Source organism: Agelaius tricolor, unplaced genomic scaffold (assembly GCF_023055355.1).
Source record: "Agelaius tricolor isolate 1412-34295 unplaced genomic scaffold, bAgeTri1.0.p SCAF_112, whole genome shotgun sequence".
NCBI lineage: Eukaryota > Metazoa > Chordata > Aves > Passeriformes > Icteridae > Agelaius > Agelaius tricolor.
The window spans coordinates 58,750-84,973 of NW_027269372.1; the positions used below are offsets into that span (position 1 = coordinate 58,750).

General features: G+C 61.2%; 2 protein-coding genes across 3 annotated transcripts in view; both read right to left on the bottom strand.

Moving 5' to 3' along the window:
* Positions 1–84: 84 nt before the first annotated feature.
* Positions 85–14,580, bottom strand: MTA2 (metastasis associated 1 family member 2). Of its 2 annotated transcripts, none has more exons than XM_071419606.1 (18): positions 14,415–14,580; positions 13,311–13,378; positions 13,095–13,188; positions 11,739–11,856; positions 11,526–11,589; positions 11,318–11,435; positions 11,127–11,229; positions 10,944–11,043; positions 9,588–9,776; positions 9,410–9,484; positions 8,493–8,548; positions 8,276–8,373; positions 7,127–7,266; positions 4,193–4,421; positions 2,915–3,004; positions 2,234–2,385; positions 1,182–1,330; positions 85–533 (listed from the first exon to the last, which is right to left on the bottom strand). In XM_071419606.1, exons 1-18 carry the CDS (start codon positions 14,440–14,442, stop codon positions 368–370), a joined length of 2,037 nt encoding a protein of 678 aa, XP_071275707.1. In that variant the 5' UTR covers positions 14,443–14,580; the 3' UTR covers positions 85–367. The 2 variants fall into 2 exon arrangements, with proteins under 2 accessions (XP_071275707.1, XP_071275706.1); XM_071419605.1 differs by having other exon boundaries at positions 8,493–8,551.
* Positions 14,581–14,932: 352 nt separating this feature from the next.
* The window catches only part of EML3 (EMAP like 3), an 18,937-nt gene continuing 7,645 nt past the window's right edge, over positions 14,933–26,224 (bottom strand). Inside the window, 12 exon segments of the mRNA XM_071419631.1 lie at positions 14,933–15,248; positions 15,849–15,979; positions 16,052–16,150; positions 16,890–16,977; positions 17,062–17,159; positions 17,798–17,886; positions 19,462–19,529; positions 21,013–21,144; positions 21,220–21,345; positions 22,479–22,630; positions 24,103–24,223; positions 25,870–26,004. Coding sequence (XP_071275732.1) covers positions 15,105–15,248; positions 15,849–15,979; positions 16,052–16,150; positions 16,890–16,977; positions 17,062–17,159; positions 17,798–17,886; positions 19,462–19,529; positions 21,013–21,144; positions 21,220–21,345; positions 22,479–22,630; positions 24,103–24,223; positions 25,870–26,004 — 1,383 coding nt within the window. The 3' untranslated portion in view covers positions 14,933–15,104.

Below are 26,224 nucleotides of genomic sequence, written 5' to 3' on the forward strand. Positions count from 1 at the left end.
CGCCCCAACACAACCGTTCCGCCCCGTGTCCCCCCGGTATTCCCGTTACCCCCCCCCCGCGACGCCGCCGTTTTTTGACTCTCGTTGAAGAAAAAACTCATCGCGTTTATTTCCTGTCGCTACAGAACCGGGACAGCCCGAGATACAAAACCGGGGGCGTCTCTGCACGTACAAAAGGGGCCCGCGGAGGAGGGGGGGGGGGGGGGGTTTGGAGGGGGGGAGGGGCAAAAAGGACAGCGGGGGGGGAGGGGGGGGCACCGAACCCACCCCCCCTCCCCAACCCCCCCCCCGCGAGATTTCGAGATTTTTCTATGGAAATAAAAAAAATACAAAAGGGTTGTGGGGCCGGGGGAGGGAGGGTCAGTCCTCAAGCACGATGGGCTCGGAGGTGCTGGAGGGGTGGGGGGGGGGCGGGGGGCGCCAGGGCCCCCCCCGGGCGCAGGGGGAGCCCCCCCGGTTTCACCTTCAGGGGGAGGTTGGGGCGGCGGGCGGCGCGGCGGAGCTCCAGGTGCGTCAGAGCCTTCCGCAGAGCCCTGGGGAAAGTGGGGGACACAGGGGAGGGATCAGCTCAGGGAACCCCAAAACATCCGTGGGACCCCCCCAGCGTGGGGTGTGCAGGGCACGGGGCTGGTGTGGCCCCCACAGGGAAAACCCCAAATTTCTGTGCTGGAGGGTCTGGGGACAGCTCAGACCTTCCAGGACCCTGCCAGGGCTCCCCAAATCCTCTCAGGACCCTCCCAGACACCCTCGGGACCCCTCAAATCCCTTCAGGATCTCTCAAATCCCTTCAGGATTCCTCAAACCCCTTCGGGACCCCCCCAAATCTCTTCAGGATCCCTCAAATCAGTCTCAGGACTCCCCAGATCTACTCTGCACCTCTTAAACCCACTTGAGACCCTTCCAAATAACCTGAGGACTCCTCAAACCCTTTAAGTCCCCCCCAGGAACCCCAAACACCCTCAGAACCCCTCAAATTCCCTCAGGACCCCTTCAGGCCTCCCCAGATTCCCTCACGACACCCCCAAATCCCCTCAGGATCCCCCAAGTTCCCTCAGAACCCCCCCCAACCTTTTCGGAATCCCCTCAGGACCCCCCCAGACCCCGTCAATTCCTCTCAGGACCCCCCCAAATCCCCTCACGGCCCCCCCCAGACCCCCCCCAAACCCTCCAGCCCCCGGTACCGGGTGTCCTTGGTGGCCACGAACACCACGGGGTTGGGCGCGTCCGCCGGGTTCAGTTTCTGCCGTTTGGTGCCGGGGGGAGGCGCGGGGCGCAGCGCGGCCGCCAGGGGGCGCCCGTTGGCGGAGAACGGCAGCGCCGCCGTCCCGACCTGCGCGGGAAGGGAGCGTCAGCCCCGCCCCCCGGCCAATCACAGCGCGCCGCGAGCGACCGCCGGCCAATCACCGCCCGACCGCCCCCAGCGCGCGTTAACTGGCCAATCACAGCTCGGCTTCCCCTGCGCGCGCGTTAACCGGCCCAATCACAGCCCGGCACTCCCTGCCAATCACGGCCCGCCCTGAGGTGTCGGTCACTAATAGCCACGCCCCAATCCCACAACGTCCCTGTCAATCAATTTAAGATCCCGCCCACAAACCCTGATTGCACCAATCCGGTTACACCTCTAATGGCTCCACCTCCTGTCAATCACTCCAAAACTGCCCCCCCACCCCCAACTCCCGTGTCAATCACCCCCAATCCCATCAATCCCCCCCCATCATCCCCCTGTCAATCACCCCCATTTGGCCATCAATCACCCCCCTTTCCCCTGTCAATCACCCCTAATTCCCCTGTCAATCACCCCTAATTCCCCTGTCAATCACCCCAATCTCCCCTGTCAATCACCCCCATTTCCCTCGTCAATCACTCTTATACCCCTGTCAATCACCCCATTCCCCGTCAATCACCCCAATCACCCCCTGTCAATCACCCCAATCCCCCATCAATCACCCCAATCCCCCCTGTCAATCACCCCCAATCTCTCCTGTCAATCACCCCCTGTCAATCACCCCATTTTCCCCTGTCAATCACCCCCTGTCAATCACCCCATTTTCCCCTGTCAATCACCCCCTGTCAATCACCCCCTGTCAATCACTCCCATTCCCCCTGTCAATCACCCCCATTTCCCCTGTCAATCACCCCAATCTCCCCTGTCAATCACCCCCTGTCAATCACCCCAATCCCCCCTGTCAATCACCCCCTGTCAATCCCCCCCTGTCAATCCCCCCATCCGTACCCTCATGCGGGGGGCTCTGTGTCCGTCTCCCCCCCCCTCGTAGCCCCTCTTGCCCCCCAGCCCCGCCAGCCCCCGGCTCTGGCTCAGTTGGTTCCGGTTGATCGGGGTCTTGGTGCCTCGCGGGGTCTTCGGCTTCAGGGGGGCTTGGGCAGCTGGGGAGGGAGGGCAGGGGGGGTCAGCGGGGTCCCAAAAATCCTCAAAAATCCCCAAAAATCCCCAAATCCAGCCCTGAGCACCCCCCCACACCCCCATGGTGCACCCATCAACCTGGGGACCCCCAAATCAGCCCCAGGTGGGGTCACACACCCCGGGAGACCCCCCCAGAATCACCTGGACCACCCCCCCAGACTCACCTGGAACTCCCCAATTCCCCCAGGGACACCCCCAGAATCCCCCCTGGAAACCCCTCCCAGACTCACCTGGACCCCCCCAGGGACACCCCCAGACTCACCTGGACCCCCCCAAACCCACCTGGACCCCCCCCAAATCCCCCTCTTCATCATTGGGACCCCCCCGCCAGCTCCACCTGGACCAACCCCTCTTGTATCTCCCACCCTTGGGACCCCCCCAAACCCCTCCCCACACCCCCGGGACCCCCCCAAACCCCCATCCCTGCCCCCCAAACCCCTCTCCCACCCCCGGGACCCCCCCAAATCCCCTGTCCCCCCCCAAAGGCCTCACCCAGCTCCTTGACGATGGCGGCGAGGGGCAGCCGGGTCAGCGGGTGAATCTTCAGGGGGGCCTTGGCGGCCTTGGGCAGCCGGATGGAGCCTGGGGGGGCACGGGGGGCTCAGGGGGGGCCCCACACCCCCAGGACCCCCTGAGAGGGTCCCAGACCCCCCCCCAATTCCTCCTCCCAGCCCCAGAGCTCAGGCTTGGCCCCGACGGTGCAGGGTTGAGGAGGGTCCCAATCACCCCCGGTTTTCCCCCATTTCCCCACTCACGCTCAGCCTTGATGGGGATCCCAAACCCCCATTTTTTTCCCCCCAAACCCCATTATTTTTTACCCCAAACCCCCATTTTTTTCCCCCCAAACCCCATTTTTTTTTACCCCAAACCCTCATTTTTCCCCATTTTTTTACCCCAAACCTCCATTTTTCCCTATTTTCACCCATTTTCTCTGCTCACCCTCGGCCTTGATGGCGTTGATGGGGGCATAGGGATCCCATACACCCCAAACCCCATTTTTTCCCCCCAACCCCATTTTTTCCCCCATTTTTCCCCCCCAAACCCCATTTTCTCCCCATTTTTCCCCCCCAAACCCCATTTTCTCCCCGTTTTCCCCCCATTTTCTCCCCCAAACCCCATTTTCTCCCCATTTCCCCCCCATTTTCTCCCCCAAACCCCATTTCCCCCCCATTTTTTCCCCATTTTTTCCCCATTTTCTCCCCCCAAACCCCATTTTCTCCCCATTTCCCCCCCATTTTCTCCCCCCAAACCCCATTTTCTCCCCATTTTCCCCCCAAACCCCTCTCACATTCGGCCTTGATGGCGTTGGCGTTGATGGGGGCGTAGGGATCCCATACACCCCAGACCCCATTTTCTCCCCCCAAACCCCATTTTCTCCCCATTTCCCCCCCATTTTCTCCCCCCCAAACCCCATTTTCCCCACATTTAAAGCCCCCAAACCCCCATTTCTCCCCCAAACCCCTCTCACACTCGGCCTTGATGGCGTTGGCGTTGATGGGGGTGTAGGGATCCCATGCACCCCAAGACCCCCCAAAGGGATCCCAAACCCCCATTTTTTCCCCATTTTCCCCCCCAAACCCCTCTCACACTCGGCCTTGATGGCGTTGGCGTTGATGGGGGCGTAGGGATCCCATACACCCCAAACCCCCATTTTCTCTCCATTTTCTCCCCCCAAACCCCATTTTCCCCCCATTTTTTCCCCATTTTCTCCCCCCAAACCCCATTTTCTCCCCATTTTTTCCCTGTTTTCTCCCCCCAAACCCCTCTCACACTCGGCCTTGATGGCGTTGGCGTTGATGGGGGCGTAGGGCCGGCGCGCCGCCCGCCGGGGCTGCAGGACGTCGCGGCACAGGCGGCGCGAGAGCCGCGTCAGCCGCGTGGTTTGCAGCAGGAACGTCTGGCGGTTCTTGGCCAGCAGCTTGGCCCGGCTGGCGCTGGTGGTGTACGGGGACAGCGACTGCGCCTCGGGCCGGGACAGGTGGCCCCGGGAGTGGGGCTCCTGGGGGGCACAAAGGGTTAAAAATGGTTAAAAACCCCAAAATTCTCCCAAAAATCACCCATGGTGGGGTACGGGGACAGGTGGCCCCGGGAGTGGGGCTCCTGGGGGGCACAAAGGGTTAAAAACCCCAAAAACCCTCCCAGAACAGCCCCTGTTGGGGTACAGGGACAGGTGACCCCGGGAGTGGGGCTCCTGGGGGGCACAAAGGGTTAAAAATGGTTAAAAACCCCAAAATTCTCCCAAAAATCACCCATGGTGGGGTACGGGGACAGGTGAACCCGGGAATGGGGATCCTGGGGGGCACAAAGGGTTAAAAACCCCAAATTCCCCCCCTAAAATCACCCATGGTGGGATACAGGGACAGGTGACCGCGGGAGTGGGGCTCCTGGGGGGCACAAAGGGTTAAAAATGGTTAAAAAAACCAAAAACCACCCATGGTGGGATACGGGGACAGGTGACCCCGGGAGTGGGGCTCCTGGGGGGCACAAAGGGTTAAAAACCCCAAAATCCCCCCTAAAATCACCCATGGTGGGATACAGGGACAGGTGACCCCGGGAGTGGGGCTTCTGGGGGGACAGAAAGGGTTAAAAATGGTTAGAAAACCCCCAAAATCCCCCCTAAAACCCAGGAGGTTTTGGGGGTCCCTCGGTGGGATTTTGAGGGTCCCTCAGTGGAACTTCAGGGGTCCCAGGAGTTTTTGGGGTCCCTTATTGGGATTTTGGTGATCCCAGGAGGTTTTCGAGGTCCCTCAGTGGGGTTTTGATGATCCAAGGAGGTTTTGGGGGTTCTTCATTGGGATTTTGGGGGTCCCTGATTGGGATTTTAGTGATCCCAGGAGGTTTTGGAGGTCCCTCAGTGGGATTTTGGTAGTCCCATGAGGTTTTGATGGTCCCAGGAGGTTTTGGGGGTCCCAGGAGGTTTTGGGGGTCCCTCATTGGGATTTTAGTGATCCCAGGAGGTTTTGATGGTCCCAGGAGGATTTTTTGGTCCCTCATTGGGATTTTGGTGGTCCCAGGAGGTTTTGGGGGTCCCTCAGTGGGATTTTAGTGATCCCAGGAGGATTTTGGGGTCCCCTGTGGGACTCTGGGGGTCCCAGGAGGTTTTGGAGGTCCCCGATTGGGGTTTTTGGGGTCCCCAATTGGGGTTTTTGGGGTCCCTCAGTGGGATTTTGGTGATCCCAGGAGGTTTTGGAGGTCCCAGGAGGTTTTTGGGGTCCCTGATTAGGGTTTTTGGGGTCCCTGATTGGGGTTTTGGGGTCCCTCATCGGGATTTTAGTGATCCCAGGAGGTTTTTGGGGTCCCCGATTGGGGTTTTTGGGGTCCCTGATTGGGGTTTTGGAGGTCCCTGATTGGGGTTTTTGGGGTCCCTGATTAGGGTTTTTGGGGTCCCTCATTGGGATTTTGGTGATCCCAGGAGATTTTGGAGGTCCCAGGAGGTTTTGGGGTCCCCGATTGAGGTTTTTGGGGTCCCCAGTGGTGCTCTGGGGGTCCCAGGAGGTTTTGGAGGTCCCTCATTGGGATTTTGATGGTCCCAGGAGGTTTTGGGGTCCCCGATTGGGGTTTTTGGGGTTCCTGATTGGGGTTTTTGGGGTCCCCAGTGGGACTCTGGGGGTCCCAGGAGGTTTTGGAGGTCCCAGGAGGTTTTTGGGGTCCCTGATTAGGGTTTTTGGGGTCCCTGATTGGGGTTTTGGGGGTCCCTCATCGGGATTTTAGTGATCCCAGGAGGTTTTTGGGGTCCCCGATTGGGGTTTTTGGGGTCCCTGATTGGGGTTTTGGAGGTCCCTGATTGGGGTTTTTGGGGTCCCTGATTGGGATTTTGGGGTCCCTGATTAGGGTTTTTGGGGTCCCTCATTGGGATTTTGGTGATCCCAGGAGATTTTGGAGGTCCCAGGAGGTTTTGGGGTCCCCGATTGAGGTTTTTGGGGTCCCCAGTGGTGCTCTGGGGGTCCCAGGAGGTTTTGGAGGTCCCTCATTGGGATTTTGATGGTCCCAGGAGGTTTTGGGGTCCCCGATTGGGGTTTTTGGGGTTCCTGATTGGGGTTTTTGGGGTCCCCAGTGGGACTCTGGGGGTCCCAGGAGGTTTTGGAGGTCCCAGGAGGTTTTGGAGGTCCCTGATTGGGGTTTTTGGGGTCCCTGATTGGGGTTTTGGGGGTCCCTCATCGGGATTTTAGTGATCCCAGGAGGTTTTTGGGGTCCCCGATTGGGGTTTTTGGGGTCCCTGATTGGGGTTTTGGAGGTCCCTGATTGGGGTTTTTGGGGTCCCTGATTGGGATTTTGGGGTCCCTGATTAGGGTTTTTGGGGTCCCTCATTGGGATTTTGGTGATCCCAGGAGATTTTGGAGGTCCCAGGAGGTTTTGGGGTCCCCGATTGGGGTTTTTGGGGTCCCCGATTGGGGTTTTTGGGGTCCCTGATTGGGATTTTGGGGTCCCAGGAGGTTTTGGTGATCCCAGGAGGTTTTTGGGGTCCCCGATTGGGGTTTTTGGGGTCCCTGATTGGGGTTTTGGGGGTCCCCAGTGGGACTCTGGGGGTCCCAGGAGGTTTTTGGGGTCCCTGATTGGGGTTTTTGGGGTCCCTGATTGGGGTTTTGGGGGTCCCCAGTGGGACTCTGGGGGTCCCAGGAGGTTTTTGGGGTCCCTGATTGGGGTTTTTGGGGTCCCTCATTGGGATTTTTGGGGTCCCCAGTGGGGTCTGGGCCGGGCTCTCACCGAGGCGCTGCGGGTCACCCCCTCCAGCTGCGTGGGGGTCTTGAGCCCCCCGTATTTCTTCCAGTAGATCCAGCAGGAGGCGCAGAGGCGGCACTGCATGTTGGGGGGGCCCCAGGCGTACCACTGGGGGGACTGGGAGGCTGGGGGGGACACTGGGACTTACTGGGGGCACTGGGAGGACAAGGGGGGGACCCGGGGATCCCCCCCCAAACCCCAAACCCCACCCCAGGATCCCCTCAAATGCCAGAGAGGCCCCTCTGGAACCCCCAAACTGCTGCTCCTCAAAGCCCCCCAGAGACTCCCCAAGACCCCCAGGACCCCCTAAATCCCCCAAAGACCCCCCCCAAACCAAAGCAAACCTCAAGAGCCCCCCCAAAACCCCAGAGACCCGAGCCCAGCCCCCTCCCAAATGCCAAGGAGCCTTTTCAGATCCCTGTACCCCAAACCACAGAGACCCCCTGGGACCCCCCCAAACCTCCCCAGGACCCCCCCAAACCACCCCAGGACCCCCCAAACCTTTCCAGGACCCCCCAAACCTCCCCAGGACCCCCTCAAACCCTTTTAGGACCCCCCCAGGCCGCACTGACTGTGGCAGCTCTCCCAGCTCAGCCCTTTCTGGAAACCCCAAATTCCTGTGCCCCAAACTCCAGAGACCCCCCAGGACCCCAAGTTCCCCCCCTAAACCCTTTGGGACCTCCCCCAAACCTTGCCAGGACTCCCCTAAACCCCCCCAGGACTCCCCAGACCCTTTTAGGACACCCCCAGACCCTTTTGGGACCCCCCCAGACCCTTTTAGGACCCCCCAGGCCTCACTGACTGTGGCAGCTCTCCCAGCTCAGCCCTTTCTGGATACCCCAAATCCCTGTGCCCCAAACCCTAGAAACCCCCCATGACCTCAGGACACCCCCAAACTCCCTGGGACCCCCCCAGACCTCTCCAGGACGCCCCCAAACCCATCTGGGACCTCCCCCCAAACCGTTTTGGGACCCCTCAGCCCGCACTGACTGTGGCAGCTCTCACAGCCCAGACCCTTCTGGAGCCCCCCAAACCTCAGAGACCCCCATAAACCCCCTGGGACCCCCTCAAACCTCCCTGGGACCCCCCCCGGGACCCCCCCAGACCCTTTAGGGACCCCCAGGCCGCACTGACTGTGGCAGCTCTCGCAGCTCAGCCCTTTCTGGAACCCGGCCCCGTTGACGCCGGGTTTGGAGCCCACCGAGATGATCTGGTTGGGGTTGGGTTTGGTGCTGGGGGAGAAGTGGGGAGGGGCTCAGAGGATTTTTTTTTTTGGGGGGGGGGGGGTTCCATGGGGTGTCCTGTGCCCCCCCCAGAGCCAGCAGGGGGTCCCCAGAGCCCCCCCACTCACTAGGTGGGGATGTAGACCTGCTTCAGTTTGCTGTCGGCCTCCGCTGCCTTCAGCCTCTTCTGCGAGCAGGGAGGGGGTCAGGGGGGCACTGAGCCCCCCAAAACCCCCCAGATCTGAGCCCCAAAAACCCCAGAGCCGCCTCAAAACCCCCCCAGATCAGAGCCCCCAAAACCCCAGAGTACCCCCAAACCCCCCCAGATCTGAGCCCCCCAAAACCCCCCAGATCTGAGCCCCCAAAAACCCCAGAGCCCCACCAAAAACCCCCAGATCAGAGCCCCCAAAAACCCCCAGATCAGAGCCCCCCCAAAAACCCCAGAGCGCCACCAAAAACCCCCAGATCAGAGCCCCCAAAACCCCAGAGTACCCCCAAACCCCCCCAGATCTGAGCCCCCAAAAACCCCCAGAGCCCCCCAATAAACCCCCAGATCAGAGCCCCCAAAACCCCCCAGATCAGAGCCCCCAAAACCCCCAGAGCCCCACCAACCCCCCCAGATCTGAGCCCCCCAAAACCCCCCAGATCAGAGCCCCCAAAAACCCCCAGAGCCCCCCCAATAAACCCCCAGATCAGAGCCCCCCAAAACACCCAGATCTGAGCCCCAAAAACCCCAGAGCCGCCTCAAAACCCCCCCAGATCAGAGCCCCCGAAACCCCAGAGCCCCACCAAAACCCCCCCCAGATCAGAGCCCCCCAAACCCCATTCCAGCCCCCCAAACCCCACTCCAGCCCCCCAAACCCCATTCCATCCCCTCAAACCCCATTCCACAGCCCCCCAAACCCCATTTCACACCCCCCCAAACCCCATTCCATCCCCCCAAACCCCACTCCAGCCCCCCAAACCCCCATTTCATCCCCAAAACCCCCACTCCAGCCCCCCAAACCCCACTCCAGCCCCCCAACCCCCACTCCACAGCCCGTACCTGCTGGATGTAGCGGTCAGTGGTTTTCCACATGTAATAGAACTGCACGATGCTGGCCAGGGACTTCCAGGGCAGCTGCGGGCACCCAACCCCGAGCTCAGAGACGCTCCCTGAACCCCAAAAACCCCCAAAAACCCCTAAAATAACCCCGAGAAGGGGCTCCTCCCCCCCCACTCACGAAGTCCTGCCGGATGTCGTTGAAGTCCTTGCCGTATTTCTCCAGGGCCTCCTCGAAGAGCATGGCCTCGGAGGCCGACCACTCCTCCATCTCATCGCGGCACAGCACCGGCCCCCCCTGCGGCACCAGCGTGGCCATGGCCCGCGCCAGGTCGTAGCCATTCCTCTGCAGGGTGTCCATGGCGTGGAACTGGGGACAATGGGACATTCTGGGGACACTGGGAGCCACTGGGAGGGGTCTAAGGGGGAGTTTGGGGGGTTTTGGGGTGTTTTGAGGGGGTTTTGGGGTGTTTCAGGGGTCACAGCCTGCGCCAGGTCGTAGCCGTTCCTCTGCAGGGTGTCCATGGCGTGGAACTGGGGACAATGGGGGGTACTGGGAGCACTGGGAGCACTGGGAGCCACTGGGATGTACTGGGAGGGGTCTGACAGGGGTTTTGGGGGAGTTTGGGGGTTTTGGGGCAGGTTTGAGGGGGTTTTGGGGGGATTCAGGACCCCTTGCGGCACCAGCGTGGCCATGGCCCGCGCCAGGTCGTAGCCGTTCCTCTGCAGGGTGTCCATGGCGTGGAACTGGGGACAATGAGGGGTACTGGGAGCACTGGGAGGGGTCTAAGGGGGAGTTAGGGGGCAGGTTTGAGAGGGTTTTGGGGTGTTTTGAGGGGGTTTTGGGGCAGGTTTGAGGGGGTTTTGGACTGTTTCAGGGGCCATGGCCCGCGCCAGGTCGTAGCCGTTCCTCTGCAGGGTGTCCATGGCGTGGAACTGGGGGAAATGGGGGGTACTGGGAGCACTGGGAGCCACTGGGATGTACTGGGAGGGCTCTGACAGGGGTTTTGGGGTGTTTTGAGGGGGTTTTGGGCTGTTTCAGGGGCCATGGCCCACGCCAGGTCATAGCCATTCTTCTGCAGCGTGTCCATGGCGTGGAACTGGGGGAAATGGGGGGCACTGGGAGCACTGGGAGGGCTCTGACAGGGGTTTTGAGGGAGTTTGGGGGGTTTTGGGGCAGGTTTGAGGGGGTTTTGGGGTGTTTCAGGGGCCATGGCCCGCGCCAGGTCGTAGCCGTTCCTCTGCAGGGTGTCCATGGCGTGGAACTGGGGACAATGGGGGGTACTGGGAGCACTGGGAGCACTGGGAGGGCTCTGATAGGGGTTTTGAAGGAGGTTTTAGGGTATGCTAGTGGAAAATGAAGGGGTCATAAGGAAGTTTTGGGGTCTCCCACTAGGAACTGAAGGCTCCAAGGGAGTTTTGGGGTGTCCCAGTGGGAACTGAGGGCTCCAGGGCAGTTTTGGGGTGTCCCAGTGGGAACTGAGGAGGTTCTAAGGCAGTTTTGGGGTGTCCCAGTGGGCTCTGGGCCCCCCCTCACCAGGGTGATGTCCCGCGAGGCTGCGGCCGCGCTCATGTGCAGGCTGGGCTGGCGGATGGAGCTGCTGCAGTCCAGAGCCCGAGCAAACGTCCCCACGGCCCTGGGGGTGGGGGACACAGGGGGGGTCAGGGGGGTCCCCCCAATCCCCCCGAGCCCCCCCAGCTCCCCCAGTGCCCCCCTCACCGAGCCACCACCAGGAACTGGTCGATCTGTCTGTCTGTCAGGGGGTTGTCGGGGTCCCACACCTTCATCTCCATCTTCTGCTGGTTCCTGTTGTCCGACTCACCTGGGGTGGGGAGGGGGAGTTTGGGGGGGCTCTCAGGGTGACCCCCCCATCCTGCACCCCCCCTGAACCCCCCCTGAACCCCCCAAACCTTCGGCCAGGCGCTCGGGGATCTCGGCCTGGTACTTGCAGCCCACCCTGATCTCGCCCTGATCCGCCAGCAGCGTTTTCTGCACGGGGTCGAACACCAGCGAGTAGAAGAAGCAATCCTGGGGTGGGGGCACACGGGGGGGGGCTCAGCGGGGTGGGGACACCCCAAAACCCCCCCCAGACCCATTTTAGGGGCACCCAGAGCTCACCTCCTTCTCCAGGTACTGGCCCAGGATGTCGGTCTCGTTCAGCAGCGTCACGCTGCACTTCCCCCTGCAGGGAAAAACCGGGGAGGGGGTCACCCCAAAACCCCTCCCCAGGCAAGGGGAACCCCCAGACCCTTTTCCCACACCCCCAGACCCTTTTCCCACACCCCCCAGACCCTTTTCCCAGCCCTCCAGGGGGGTTTTGGGGCCCGGTACCGGATGTGGGTGGCCGGCAGGGACTCGAACTGGCGGGACAGGAACAGCTCCCGGTGCTTGAGTTGGTGCCGCTGCTGCTCCGTCATCGGCGGCTGCTTCGACTCCTCCTCGAACTCGCCTTGGGGGGGCCGGGGGGGTCACACCGGGGTGTCCCCCTCCCCCCCAAAATCCAGCTGGGAGGGCCATTGTTCTCCCAAAAAACCCAAAAAAAACCCCTCCGGGGTTTTGGCAACGGCCCCGAGGAGAGGGAGGGGAAAACGGGGGAGGGAGGGGCTGTGAGAGGGTGGGGACACCCCAGGAAGGGCAGGACCCCCCCAAGAAGGGCAGGACCCCCCCAGTTTGATGGGAGGGGCGGGTGGGTTGGGGTTCAATCCTTTACCTGTGACCCCCCCCCCCAGAATTGGCAAAGCCCCCCCAAAATCAGCCCAAAGCTTCTCAAACAACTCCACACACCACCCCCCCCAAATTGGGGGTGTCTCTATGGGAAGGTTCATGGACACCCCCGCCCCCAGCACCCCCAAATTTCCCAAATAATGTCAAAAAAGCTGTCCCCAAAATTTGGGGGCACCCCATTGCGATGAGGGGGTCACAGACCCCCCCCCAAAATTCCTGAACCCCCAAAGCAGGAGCGGCACTAAGTAGGGATCTACCCCCCACCCACTCTAAAACCCCCAGAAAAACCCAAAAATCCCTTCAAAACCCCCAAAATTCCTGAACCCCAAAGCAGGAGCAGCACCAACACTGCTCCACCCCCACCCCTCTCAAAAGTCCCCCAAAACCCCCTAAAAAGCCCTCAAAAACCCCCAAAACCCCCCACCCATAGGCACTACTGTTAGCCTGGCTTTTTGGCTGCCCCTCAAACCCCCAAATCCTCCCCAAACCCCTCAAAAACTCCAAATCTTCCCCAAAACCCCCCACCCACAGGCACTGCTGTTGGCCTGGCTTTTAGGGTTGGCCCCCAAACCCTCAATTTCCCCTCAAAACCCTTCAAAAACTCCAAATCTTCCCCCAAACCCCCCACCCATGGGCACTGCTGTCAGCCTGGCTTTTAGGGCTGCCCCTCAAACCCCCAAATTCCCCTGAAAACCCCTCAAAAACCCCCAAACCCCCCACCCACAGGTACTGCCGTTGGCCTGGCTTTTAGGGCTGTCCCCCAAAGCCCCAAATCCCCCCCAAAACCCCTCAAAAACCCCCAAACCCCCCACCCACAGGCACTGCCGTCGGCCTGGCTTTTACGGTTGCCCCCCAAACCCCCAAATTCCCCTCAAAAACCCCCAAAACCCCCACCCACAGGCACTGCTGTTGGCCTGGCTTTTAGGGCTGCCCCCCAAATCCCCCCAAAAGCCCCCCACTCACGGGCATTGCTGTCGGCCAGGCTGTTGAGGCTGCTGGAGATGTCGCGCCGCCGGAACAGACAAACCACCTTGGCCTCCACATTGCCATTGGCCGTCTGAGGGGGGGCACAGGGGCTTAGGGGGGGCTCCCGGGCTTGGGGACCCCCCCTCAGGGCTTGGGGACCCCGCTCAGGAACGGGGGCACCCCCAGGAATGAGGGGTGGGGTGGGGGTCTCACCTTGTTGAGCTCCTCGATGCGCCGCACCAGGTAGGGGTTGCTGGAGGAGTTCTCGAAGTAGACGTAGTCTGGGGCGGGGGGGAAAAAGGGGGGCAAAAATGAGGGGGGCATGAGGGGAAACCCCCTCCCCAAAAATCCCTTTCCCCAAAAATCCCTTTCCCCAAAAATCCCTTTCCCCAAAAAAATCCCTTTCTTTGAATGTGGCAGAATTCCTATTTTTTCCTCCCAAAAAAAAATCTCGGGGGGTTTTCAGAGCCAGATGTTCCCCTCATGGAGGTGGGGGGGTTCTTATCCCAAAGCCCCCCTCCCTCCCTCCCATTTCGCCCCCATTACAAACCTGGGGTTCCCCCCCAGCACAGACCCTCCCCTCACAGATGGGGGGCACAGGACCCCCCCCAAGAAAAATTTAGGGCTCCCCTCATGGGGTTCTCCTCTCATCCAAGGCTCTCCCCCCTTTTTTTCTTTAGATTTTGCGGGGGGACATCTCCCACCTCCACACCGCAGGATTTGGGGGTCCCCCCCTCCATGGACCCTTCCCCATTTCTGGGACCTCCTTTTCCTCACAGAGCCCCAATTCCCCTCACAAACACCCCAAATCCTCTCAGGGACTCCCTTAACCACCTCACGGGACTCTTTCGTCTTCGGGACCCCCCAAAATCCCCTCACGGGACTCCCCCCTCATTTCCGGGACCCCGAAATTCCCGCACGGGACCCCCCCCGCCCCGTTATTACCTCACAAGACACCCCCGCTGTTCCCGGGACCCCCAAATCCCCTCACAAAACCCTCTCCCCCTTTCCGGGACCCCCAAATCCCCTCACAAAACCCTTTCCCTCTTTCCAGGACCCCCAAATTCCCTCACAGACCCCCCCTTTCCGCTGTGGGACCCCCCACTCCCCTCACGCCTCCTCCTTTCCGGGACCCCTCACGGACCTCCCTTAACTCCTCACGGGCACCCCCCAAATCCCCTCACGGCCCTTCCCGCGCCTCACGGAACCCCCAAATCCCCTCACAGACCGCCCCCCCCGCTTTCCGGGACCCCCCAAATCTCCTCAGGGCCTTCCTGGCCGTCCCTCCCGGCGGCCCGCGACCCCCGGCCCGCTCACCGCCGACGCGGTACATGTTGGCCGCCATGGCCGCTCGTTCGGCCGCGCTACCCCCGGGCCCGGCCCCGGCCGCGCTTCATCGCCGCTCCCGCCGCCTCCGCGCCGGCACGGCCGGTTCGGAGCCCTTCGGGCACCTCCGGAGAGGCTTCGGGCACCCCCGGAGACGTTCGGCAACCTCCGGCAAGGCCTTTCGGGCACCTCCGGAAAGGGTTTGGGCACCTCCGGAAAGGCTCGGGTATTGCCGGATTCGTTCGGGCACCTCCGGCACGGCTTCGGCGCCGCCTCGGGCGCTTCCGGAGCGAACTCGGCACTTTTCGGCTCGGCTTCGGGGAAGCCTCGGCTTAGCCTCGGCTCTCTCCGTCACTCCTCGGCTCAACCTCGGCTCCTTCCGGAAGGCGCTCGGCGAGTTCCGCCAGAACCGGAAAGGCGCCGAGGGCGGCCAGGAGGAAGAACCCGCGGCGCTTCCGGGAAGCGGCGGCGGCGATTCCGGGGCGCGGAGGAAACGGCGAGGCCCTACCCTGACCCCAAGGCTTTTATTGACGCCTCTCACAGTGCAGCGCGAAAAACGCGGCCGGGGATGAAGGCTTTCACCCACCCCCGAGCCGCTCTTTGGTCCCAGGAAGGAAGGGGAAAAGGGAAGTGGAGGATGCAGCGAGGAAGAGGAGGAGGAAGAAGAGGCGCGGGGCCTCCTCAGCCGCTGTCGCCGCCGGGCAGGACGCGCCACTGGAAGACGCTGGTGTCCTTCCCGCCCAGCGACACCAGGTGCCCGTCGTCGTGCGTGAAGCGCACGTTGGTCACGTGGCTGCCGTGCCCGCCGTACACGTGACTGGGAGCCTGTGAGGGAAAGGGGGGGGGACACACGTGAGGGAGGGGTCACGTGGTCTCACACCCACACACAGAGCCACGCCCACCTCAAACTGGGGACACCTCCCCCCCAAATTTGGGGTCGGGACCACGCCGATACCCCGAAATTGGGGTGTGGAACCTTTCCCCCCCCCCCCCCCAGTATCCCTAAATTGGGGTCTGGACCCCCCCCCAACACTTCAAAATTGGGGTGTGAGATTCCCCCAAAATTGGGGTCTGGAACCCCCAGTATCCCTAAATTAGGGTCTGGGGACCCCCACAATTGGGGTCTGGAATCCCCCAATATCCATAAATTGCCATCGTGGATCCCCCAAAACACTCAGCCTGTGGGTCTGGACACCCCCAAATCAGGGTCTGGGACCCCCCAGATCAGAGTCTGGGACCCTTCCCCAACCCCTCAGAACCCTCAGAGCCCCCCCGAGCCCCCTGCCCACCTTGGGCCGGGCACAGAGGCTCTGGAACAGGTGAACCTTGCACAACCAGGACCCTCCTGACCCCCAAACTGGACTCCAGGACCCCCCAAATCAGAGTCTGGGACCCTTCCCCAGCCCCCCCGAGCCCCCTGCCCACCTTGGGCCGGGCACAGGGGTACTGGAACAGGTGAACCTTGCAGAAGTCGTCGGCCACGGCCACCACGCGCTCGTGGTGCGAGCGGCACAGGGAGTTGATGTCGGTGCCGTCAGACCCGTCCGGCCACACCCCTGGGACAAAGAGGGGGTTCAGGGGGACCCCCGAACCCCCCCCCCGGGCACCCCCCGAGCCCCCAGACCCACCGAAGACGTGGAAGCCCAGCACGCAGGTGTAGGACGCCCACTCCCGGTCCCGGCTCTCGAAGCGGTTCCGCAGCAATTTGCAGCCCCCGGCCACGTCCCCTGCGGGGGTGAGGGGGAGAGACCCCCAAAATTTGGGGTTTGGGGATGGGAGAGGTTCACCCAAAAATGTGGGGTAGGGGGGGCGGTGAAATCGCTTCGAAATTTGGGGGTGTGGGGCAGTGAAAGGCACCCAAAATTTGGGATGGGGGGGAGAGAAACCCTGAAAATCTGGGGATGGGAAGGGAAAATGAGACCCCCCCCCCCCCCAAAATCTGGGGATGGGAAGGGAAAATGAGATCCCCAAAATCTGAGCAGGGGAGGGAAAATGAGACCCCCCCCAAAATCTGGGAATGGGAAAGGAAAATCAAGCCCCCCAAAATCTGAGCAGGGGAGGGAAAATGAGACCCCCAAAATCTGGGAATGGGAAGGGAAAATCAAGCCCCCCAAAATTTGGGGAGGGGCAAGGAAAATGAGGCCCCCTCCCAAAATCTGGGAATGGGAAGGGAAAATCAAGCCCCCCAAAATTTGGGGAGGGGCAAGGAAAATGAGGCCCCCTCCCAAAATCTGGGAATGGGAAGGGAAAATGAGACCCCCCCCCAAAATTTGGGGAGGGGCAGGGAAAGTGAGACGACCAAAATCGGGGGAGGAGGAATCAGAGAGACCCCAAAATTTAGGGGGTTCCAGTGGGGTAAGGGGGTCCTGGCAGGGTCAGGGTGGTCCTGGCAGGGTCAGGGGGGCCCCAGCAGGGTCAGGGGGTCCCGGCAGCCCCAGGAGGAGCCCCCCAAGCCCCCAGACTCACAATAGAGGATCTCATAATCCCCCGAGTTGGACATGATGAAGCGCCCGTCCTTGGACCAGTCCAGGTGGGTGATGAAACTCGAGTGACCCTGGCGGGGGTTGGGGGGGGGGTCAGGAGGGGTCAGGAGGCGTTTGGGGACCCCCGGAGCCCCCCCCAGCGCCCCCAGACTCACGGTGCAGCGGCCAAAGCGGCTGAACTTGCGGCCGCCCTCGGCCACGCTGTAAATGTAAATGAAATTGTCGTGGGAGCCAATGGCCAGGAAGGTCCCGTCTGAAATAAATGGGGGGGACATTGGGGGGTCAGGGGGGGTCTCACACATTGGGGGGGTCTCACACACATTGGGGGGGTCAGGGGGTCCCACAGATTGGGGGGTGTCACACACAATGGTGTAAATGTAAATGAAATTGTCGTGGGAGCCGATGGCCAGGAAGGTCCCGTCTGAAATTGAGGGGAATAAATGGGGGGGGGTCAGGGGGGGGTCTCACACACATTGGGGGGGTCTCACACATTGGGGGGGGTCTCACACACATTGCGGGGGACACGGGGTTGGGGGGGTCCCACACATTGGGGGGGTCTGCACAGGGGGGGTTTGGGGGGAGTCAGGGGCAGTTTGGGAACAGGGAGGGGTCGGGGACAGTTGGGGACACTTTGGGGTCACTTTGGGGACAGTTCAGGGGACACTTTGGGGTCACTTTGGGGACATTTTGGGGACAGTTCAGGGGCTCTTTGGGGACACTTTGGGGACAGTTTGGGGACAGTTCAGGGGCACTTTGGGGACAGTTCAGGGGCTCTTTGGGGACAGTTTGGGGACAGTTCAGGGGCACTCTGGGGACACTTTGGGGACACTTTGGGGACACTTTGGGGACACTTTGGGGACAGTTGGGGCCGGAGGCGCGCGTGGGGCTCACCCGGCGAGAAGCGAACCACCGAGAGCTGCTCATTGCCGTCAGAGCCCCCGGCCAGGAGCTGCCGCGTGCCCGTGTCCAGCACCAGCCACCTGAGGGACACGGGACAGACAGGGGGGCACGGGACAGACAGGGGGACACGGGGACAGACAGGGGGACACCGGACAGACAGGGGGACAGCGGACAGACAGGGGGACAGCGGACAGACAGGGGGACACGGGGACAGACAGGGGGACACGGGACAGACAGGGGGACATGGGACAGACAGGGGGACACAGGGACAGACAGGGGGACACGGGAACAGACAGGGGGACACGGGACAGACAGGGGGGCACGGGACAGACAGGGGGACACGGGACAGACAGGGGGGCACGGGACAGACAGGGGGACAGCGGACAGACAGGGGGACATGGGACAGACAGGGGGACAGCGGACAGACAGGGGGACAGCGGACAGACAGGGGGACACGGGGACAGACAGGGGGACACGGGACAGACAGGGGGACACCGGACAGACAGGGGGACATGGGACAGACAGGGGGACACAGGGACAGACAGGGGGACACGGGAACAGACAGGGGGACACGGGACAGACAGGGGGACACGGGACAGACAGGGGGGCACGGGACAGACAGGGGGACACGGGACAGACAGGGGGGCACCGGACAGACAGGGGGACATGGGACAGACAGGGGGACACGGGACAGACAGGGGGACACGGGGACAGACAGGGGGACATGGGACAGACAGGGGGACAGCGGACAGACAGGGGGACACCGGGACAGACAGGGGGACACGGGACAGACAGGGGGACATGGGACAGACAGGGGGACACAGGGACAGACAGGGGGACACCGGGACAGACAGGGGGACACGGGGACAGACAGGGGGACAGCGGACAGACAGGGGGACATGGGGGGACATGGGGCGACATGGGGGGACGTGGGGACAGCAGGACACGGGGACAGGGTGGGACATGGGGACAGGACGGGGGGACAGAGTGGGGACACGGGAGGACATCGGGGTGGACAGGGGGACACGGGGGGACATGGGGGGAGATGGGGACAGGGGGACACCGGGGGGACATGGGGGACAGCAGGACATGGACATGGGGACAGGGGGACATCAGGGGGACATGGGGGGAGATGGGGGGGATACAGGGACATGGAGGGACGTGAGACACAGGGTGGGACAGGAGGGACACAGGGACACAAGGGGACAGGGGGACATGAGGGGACAGCAGGACATGGACATGGGGACAGGGACGACCCAGGGAAACAGGGGGAGATGGGGACACAGGGGGACATGGAGGGACATGGAGGGACATGGACACGGGGACAGGGGGACAGACAGGATGGGGGGACACCAAGACAGGACAGGGACATGGAGGGGACATGGGGACAGCAGGACAGGGGGGACATGGTGACCACGGGCACTGTCCCCCTGTGTCCCCCTGTGTCCCCATATCCCCTCCATGTCCCTTCCTGTCTTGGTGTCCCCCCATCGTGGTGTCACCCCTGTCCCCGTGTCCGTGTCCCTCCATGTCCCCTCATATCCCCTCCATGTCCCCCTGTCCCTCCATGCCCCCCTGTCCCCCCTATCCCTGTGTGTCCCCCTGTCCTGTCTGTCCCCCTGTCTGTCCCCCTGTCTGTCCCCGGGGTCACTCACCTCCCGGTCAGCAGCCCCACGGCCACCACGTGTCCCCCGGGGTGGAAATCGGCGCAGAGCCCGGTGTCCTGGGGGTGGGGAGGGGTCACAGGACCCCAAATTGGGGGTACCGCCCCCCCCCCCCCCCCGCACCCCAAACCAGGCTCCTGCACCCCCAGCCCCAATTCGGGGCTCCCCAGCCTGGGCGTGCTCCTGGTCCTGTCCCCAGAGCCCCCCAGGACCCCACAAAGCACCCCCTGAACCCCCCAAACTGCCCCCAAACCCCCCCAAATCTCACTCCTGCCCCAATTTTGGGGTCCCCGCCCACCTCCAGCGCCAGGCTCCAATCAGGGGTGCCCCTGGTCCCTTGTCCCTTGTTCCCAGCCCTTTTGTGCCCCCATTACCAACCCCAAACCCCCCCAAACCCCCCAAATCTCACCCCTGCCCCCAATTTGGGGGTCCCCACCCATCTCCAGCGCCAGGCTCCAATCAGGGGTGCCCCTGGTCCCTTGTCCCTTGTTCCCAGCCCTTCTGTACCCCCATTACCAACCCCAAACTCCCCCCAAACCCCCCAAATCTCACCCCTGCCCCAATTTTGGGGGTCCCACCCCACCTCCAGCGCCAGGCTCCAATCAGGGCTGACCCTGGTCACTCCCCAGCCCTTCTGTGCCCCCATTACCGGCCCCAAACCCCCCCAAACCCCCCCAAACCCCCCAAATCTCACCCCTGCCCCCAATTTTGGGGGTCCCCGCCCACCTCCAGCACCAGGCTCCAATCAGGGGTGCCCCTGGTCCCTTGTCCCTTGTTCCCAGCCCTTCTGTACCCCCATAACCGACCCCAAACCCCCCCAAACCCCCCAAATCTGACTCCTGCCCCAATTTTGGGGGTCCCACCCCACCTCCAGCGCCAGGCTCCAGTCAGGGGTGACCCTGGTCCCTTGTCCCTTGTTCCCAGCCCTTCTGTACCCCAATTACCAACCCCAAACCCCCCCAAATCTCACCCCTGCCACCAATTTTGGGGGTCCCTGCCCACCTCCAGTGCCAGGCTCCAATCAGGGGTGCTCCTGGTCCCTTGTCCCTTGTTCCCAGCCCTTCTGTACCCCCATTACCAACCCCAAACCCCCCCAGATCTCACCCCTGCCCCAATTTTGGGGTCCCCACCCATCTCCAGCACCAGGCTCCAATCAGGGCTGACCCTGGTCCCTTGTCCCTTGTTCCCAGCCCTTCTGTGCCCCCATTACCGACCCCAAACTCCCCCCAAACCCCCAAATCTCACCCCTGCCCCCAATTTTGGGGGTCCCTGCCCACCTCCAGCGCCAGGCTCCAATCAGGGCTGACCCTGGTCACTCCCCAGCCCTTCTGTGCCCCCATTACCGACCCCAAACCCCCCCAAATCTCACTCCTGCCCCAATTTGGGGGTCCCCACCCATCTCCAGCACCAGGCTCCAATCAGGGGTGCTCCTGGTCCCTTGTCCCTTGTTCCCAGCCCTTCTGTACCCCCATAACCGACCCCAAACCCCCCCAAACCCCCCAAATCTCACCCCTGCCCCCAATTTTGGGGGTCCCAGCCCACCTCCAGCGCCAGGCTCCAGGCCAGCGCGTGCTCCCGGCCGTCCCACAGGCAGAGCTGCCGGTCGTGGCCGCAGGTGAGGAAGCGGCAGCAGTTGGGGTGCGTGGCCAGGCCCCAAACCTCGTCCGTGTGGCCCTGGGGGTGCGCAGGGAGGGGTCAGCGCCCCGGACACGCCCCCCGGGACCCCCCCCCTGCCCCCCCAAATCCCACCTGGACGATGGGGGTGAAGCCGGAGCCCAGCGTGCCCCGGAGCAGCGCGTTCCGCGTGGTCCCGACCAGCAGCTCCTCCCCGGGGCCCTCCGCGATCGTGCGGACGGCGCCGAAGCTCTCGGGGAGCTGGGGAGCCCCAAAACGACCCCAAAAACCCCGTCAGAAGCACCCCAAAGGGTTCAGGGAATGGGGAACCCCAAAAACGGCCCCAAAAACCCCGTCAGAAACACCCAAAGGGTTCAGGGAACAGGGGACCCCAAAAACCCCGTCAGAAACACCCAAAGGGTTCAGAGAATGGGGAACCCCAAAAACGGCCCCAAAAACCCCGTCAGAAACACCCAAAGGGCTCAGGGAATGGGGGACCCCAAAAACGAGGCCCAAAAACCCCCTTAGAACCACCCAAAGCTCTCGGGGAGCTGGGGGAGCCCAAAAAACGACCCCAAAAACCCCGTCAGAAACACCCCAAAGGGTTCAGGGAATGGGGGATCCCAAAAACGGCCCCAAAAACCCCGTCAGAAACACCCCAAAGGGTTCAGGGAACGGGGGACCCCCAAAAAACAGCGCCCAAATACCCCCTCAGAACCACCCCAAGGGCTTGGGGAGCTGGGGATCCCAAAACCAGCCCCAAAAACCCCATTAGAAACACCCAAAGCTCTTGGGGAGCTGGGGGAGCCCAAAAATGCCCCCAAAATCCCCGTTAGAAACACCCCAAAGGGTTCAGGGAATGGGGGACCCCAAACCAGCCCCAAAAACCCCACTAGAACCACCCAAGGGAGATTTTTAGGGCACTAAAAGAGATTTTTGGCTACCCAGGGACATTCTTAGGGCACTAAGGGACATTTTTGTGGTCCCTGGGCTGGTTTTTGAGGCACTAAGGGAGATTTTTGAGTCACTAAAGGAGATTTTGGGGCAATAAAGGAGATTTTGAGTCACTAAAAGAGATTTTTGGGGCACTAAGAGAGATTTTTGGGGCACTAAGGGAGATTTTTGAGGCACTAAAGATTTTGGGGCACTAAGGGAGATTTTTGAGGCACTAAAGGAGATTTTGGGGCACTAAGGGAGATTTTTGAGGCACTAAAGGAGATTTTTGGTGGCTCTAAGGGAGATTTTTGGGGCACTAAGGGAGATTTCTGGGGTCCCCAGGCTGTTTTTTGAAGCACTAAGGGAGATTTTTGGGGCACTAAAGGAGATTTTTGGGGCACTAAGGGAGGTTTTTAGGGCCCCAAGGGAGGATTTTGGGGTTCTGGGGCTCTGCCCACCTCAACCTCGTGCAGCAGCTCCAGGCTGGGGCTCCAGCTGAGCACCCTGCGGTCCTTCCCGCCCCCGCTCAGCACGGTCCCGTCCCGGCGGCGGCACAGCGCGAACACGCTGCCCTCGTGTGCCCGCGTCTGCTGCCCGATCTGGTACATCTCTGGGGGGCTGGGTCAGCCCAAATCCACCCCAAAATACCCCAAAAACAGCCCCCGAAATATCCCAAGAACAGCCCCCAAAATCAGCCCCCAAAATACCCCAAAAACAGCCCCAAAATACCCCAAATCCACCCCAAACACCCTGAACACGCTGCCCTCGTGTGCCCGCGTCTGCTGCCCGATCTGGTACATCTCTGGGGGGCTGGGTCAGCCCAAATCCACCCCAAAATACCCCAAAAACAGCCCCCAAAATACCCCAAAAACAGCCCCCAAAATATCCCAAATCCACCCCAAAAACAGCCCCCAAAATACCCCAAAAACAGCACCCAAAATACCCCAAAAATAGCCCCAAAATACCCCAAAAACAGCCCCCAAAATACCCCAAAAACAGCCCCTAAAACCAGCCCCGAATCCACCCCAAACACCCTGAACACGCTGCCCTCGTGTGCCCGCGTCTGCTGCCCGATCTGGTACATCTCTGAGGGGCTGGGTCAGCCCAAATCCACCCCGAAATACCCCAAAAACAGCCCCCAAAATACCCCAAAAAAAACCCAAAAATACCCCAAAAACAGCCCCCAAAACACCCCAAAAACAGCCCCCAAAATACCCCAAAAACAGCCCCCAAAACCAGCCCCAAATCCACCCCAAACACCCTGAACACGCTGCCCTCGTGTGCCCGCGTCTGCTGCCCGATCTGGTACATCTCTGGGGGGCTGGGTCATCCCAAATCCACCCCGAATCCACCCCAAAACCAGCCCCTGAAACAGCTCAAACCCACCCCAAAACCATCCCCTAAAACCAGCCCCAAATCCACCCCAAAAACAGCCCCCAAAATACCCCAAACCCACCCCAAAATCAGTCCCCAAAATACCCCAAATCCACCCCAAAATCAGTCCCCAAAATACCCCAAATCCACCCCAAAAACAGCCCCCGAAACAGCTCAAACCCACCCCAAAACCAGCCCCTAAAATATCCCAAATCCACCCCAAAACCATCCCTTAAAACCAGCCCCAATTCCATCCCAAAATCACCTCAGACTCCCCCAAATCTCCCAAACCCCAAACCCCAACCCCCAATCCCATCCCACCTTTGCTGCCCTTGCCCGGGGTGCGGGTCCAGGTGAGGATGTTCCCCTTGAAAACCTCACCCCAAAACCCACCCCAAACCTCCCTAAATCCCCCAAACCCACCCCAAACACGCCCAAACCCCATCCCAAACACCCCTAAATCCCCCAAACTCCATCCCAAACACCCCTAAATCCCCCAAACCCACCCCAAATCCCCCAAACCCCAAACCCCATCCCACCTTTGCTGCCCTTGCCTGGGGTACGGGTCCAGGTGAGGATGTTCCCCTTGAAAACCTCACCCCAAACCCACCCCAAATCCCCCAAAAACCCCCTCAAATCCCCCAAACCCACCCCAAACACCCCCAAACCCCCAATCCCAAACCCCCAAATCCCCCAATCCCATCCCACCTTTGCCCCCTTTGCCCGGGGTGCGGGTCCAGGTGAGGATGTTCCCCTCCGAGTCCCCGGTCAGCAGCGCCCCGGCCGCGTCGAAGATGAAGCACTGGATGAACTTGGGTTTTTTGTACTTCTAAAATAGGGGAAAAGGGCTCAGCCACCCCAAAAAAAAAACCCTGATCCCCACAAAACCACCCCGAAAACGCCAAATCCCCACAAAGCCACCCCAAATCCACCCTGGAAAACCCCAAATCCCCTAAATGCCACCCCAGAGATGCCGCGTTTATGGTGAGCGCGTCTCGGCTCCAGGTGCGGATCCCCAAACCCCAAACGACCCCAAACCCAAACCCCCAGACCCCAAAGGACCCCAAACCCAAACCCCCAGACCACAAATGACCCTAAATCCCAATCCCAAACCCCAAATCCCCCATATCTGACCCCAAAGATCCCGCGTTTCTTGGTGAGCGCGCTGCCGCTCCAGGTCCAGATCCCCCAAACCCCAAACCCCAAATCCCAAACCCCCAAACCCAAACCCCAAATGACTCGAAATGACCCCAAATGACCCCAAATCCCCCAAATCCCCAAATCCCCCTATCTGACCCCAAAAATCCCGTGTTTCTTGGTGAGTGCGCCGCCGCTCCATGTCCAGATCCCCCAAACCCAAATGACCCCAAATGACCCGAAATGACCCCAAATTATCCCAAATCCCCCAAATCCCCAAATCCCCATATCTGACCCCAAAAATCCCGTGTTTCTTGGTGAGCGCGCCACCGCTCTATGTCCAGATCCCCCAAACCCCAAATGATCCCAAATCCCATCTCAAGGATGCCCAAACCCCCAAACCCCAAACCCTGACCCCAAATCCCCCAAATCCCCATATCTGACCCCAAAAATCCCGTGTTTCTTGGTGAGCGTGGCGCCGCTCCAGGTCCAGATCCCCCAAACCCCAAACCCCAAATCCCCAAACCCCCAAACCCCAAATGACCCGAAATGACCCCAAATTATCCCAAATGACCCCAAATCCCCCATATCTGACCCCAAAAATCCCGTGTTTCTTGGTGAGTGCGGCGCCGCTCCAGGTCCAGATCCCCCAAACCCCAAATCCCAAACCCCCAAACCCGAAATGACCCGAAACGACCCCAAAGGACCCAAAATGACCCCAAATCCCCCAAATCCCCCGTGTCTGACCCCAAAGATCCCGCGTTTCTTGGTGAGCGCGGCGCCGCTCCAGGTCCAGATCCCCCAAACCCAAATGACCCCAAATGACCCGAAATGACCCCAAATTATCCCAAATGACCCCAAATCCCCAAATCCCCATATCTGACCCCAAAGATGCCGTGTTTCTTGGTGAGCGCGATGCTGCTCCAGGTGCAGATCCCCAAACCCCAAACCCCAAATGATCCCAAATCCCACCTCAAGGATGCCCAAACCCAAACCCTGACCCCAAATCCCCCAAATCCCCAAATCCCCCATATCTGACCCCAAAAATCCCGTGTTTCTTGGTGAGCGCGGCGCCGCTCTGGGTGCAGATTCCCCAAACCCCAAACCCCAAATCCCCAAACCCCCAAACCCCAAATGACCCGAAATGACCCCAAATCCCCCAAATCCCCAAATCCCCCATATCTGACCCCAAAAATCCCGTGTTTCTTGGTGAGTGCGGCGCCGCTCCAGGTCCAGATCCCCCAAACCCCAAATCCCAAACCCCCAAACCCGAAATGACCCGAAACGACCCCAAAGGACCCAAAATGACCCCAAATCCCCCAAATCCCCATATCTGACCCCAAAAATCCCGTGTTTCTTGGTGAGCGCGGCGCCGCTCCATGTCCAGAAGAACACGTGGGATTTGCCGCTGCTGACGATGCTGCTGCTGTCGCGGGGGTTGAACTCCACCGTCAGCACCGACTCGTTCGTGCTCTGCGCGTTTGGGGTTTTTGGGGCGGCATTTGGGGTTTTTTAGGGAGTTTTAGGGGGTTTGGGACAGGTTGGGGGGTTTGGGATATTTCGGGTGGGATTTGGAGTTTTTGGAGGGGTTTTGGAGGGAATTTGGAGGGTTTAGGGGGGTTTTGGGGGTTTTTTGGGGGATTTTAGGGGATTTGGGTTTCTTGGGGGATTTGGGGTTTCTTTGGGGGGATTT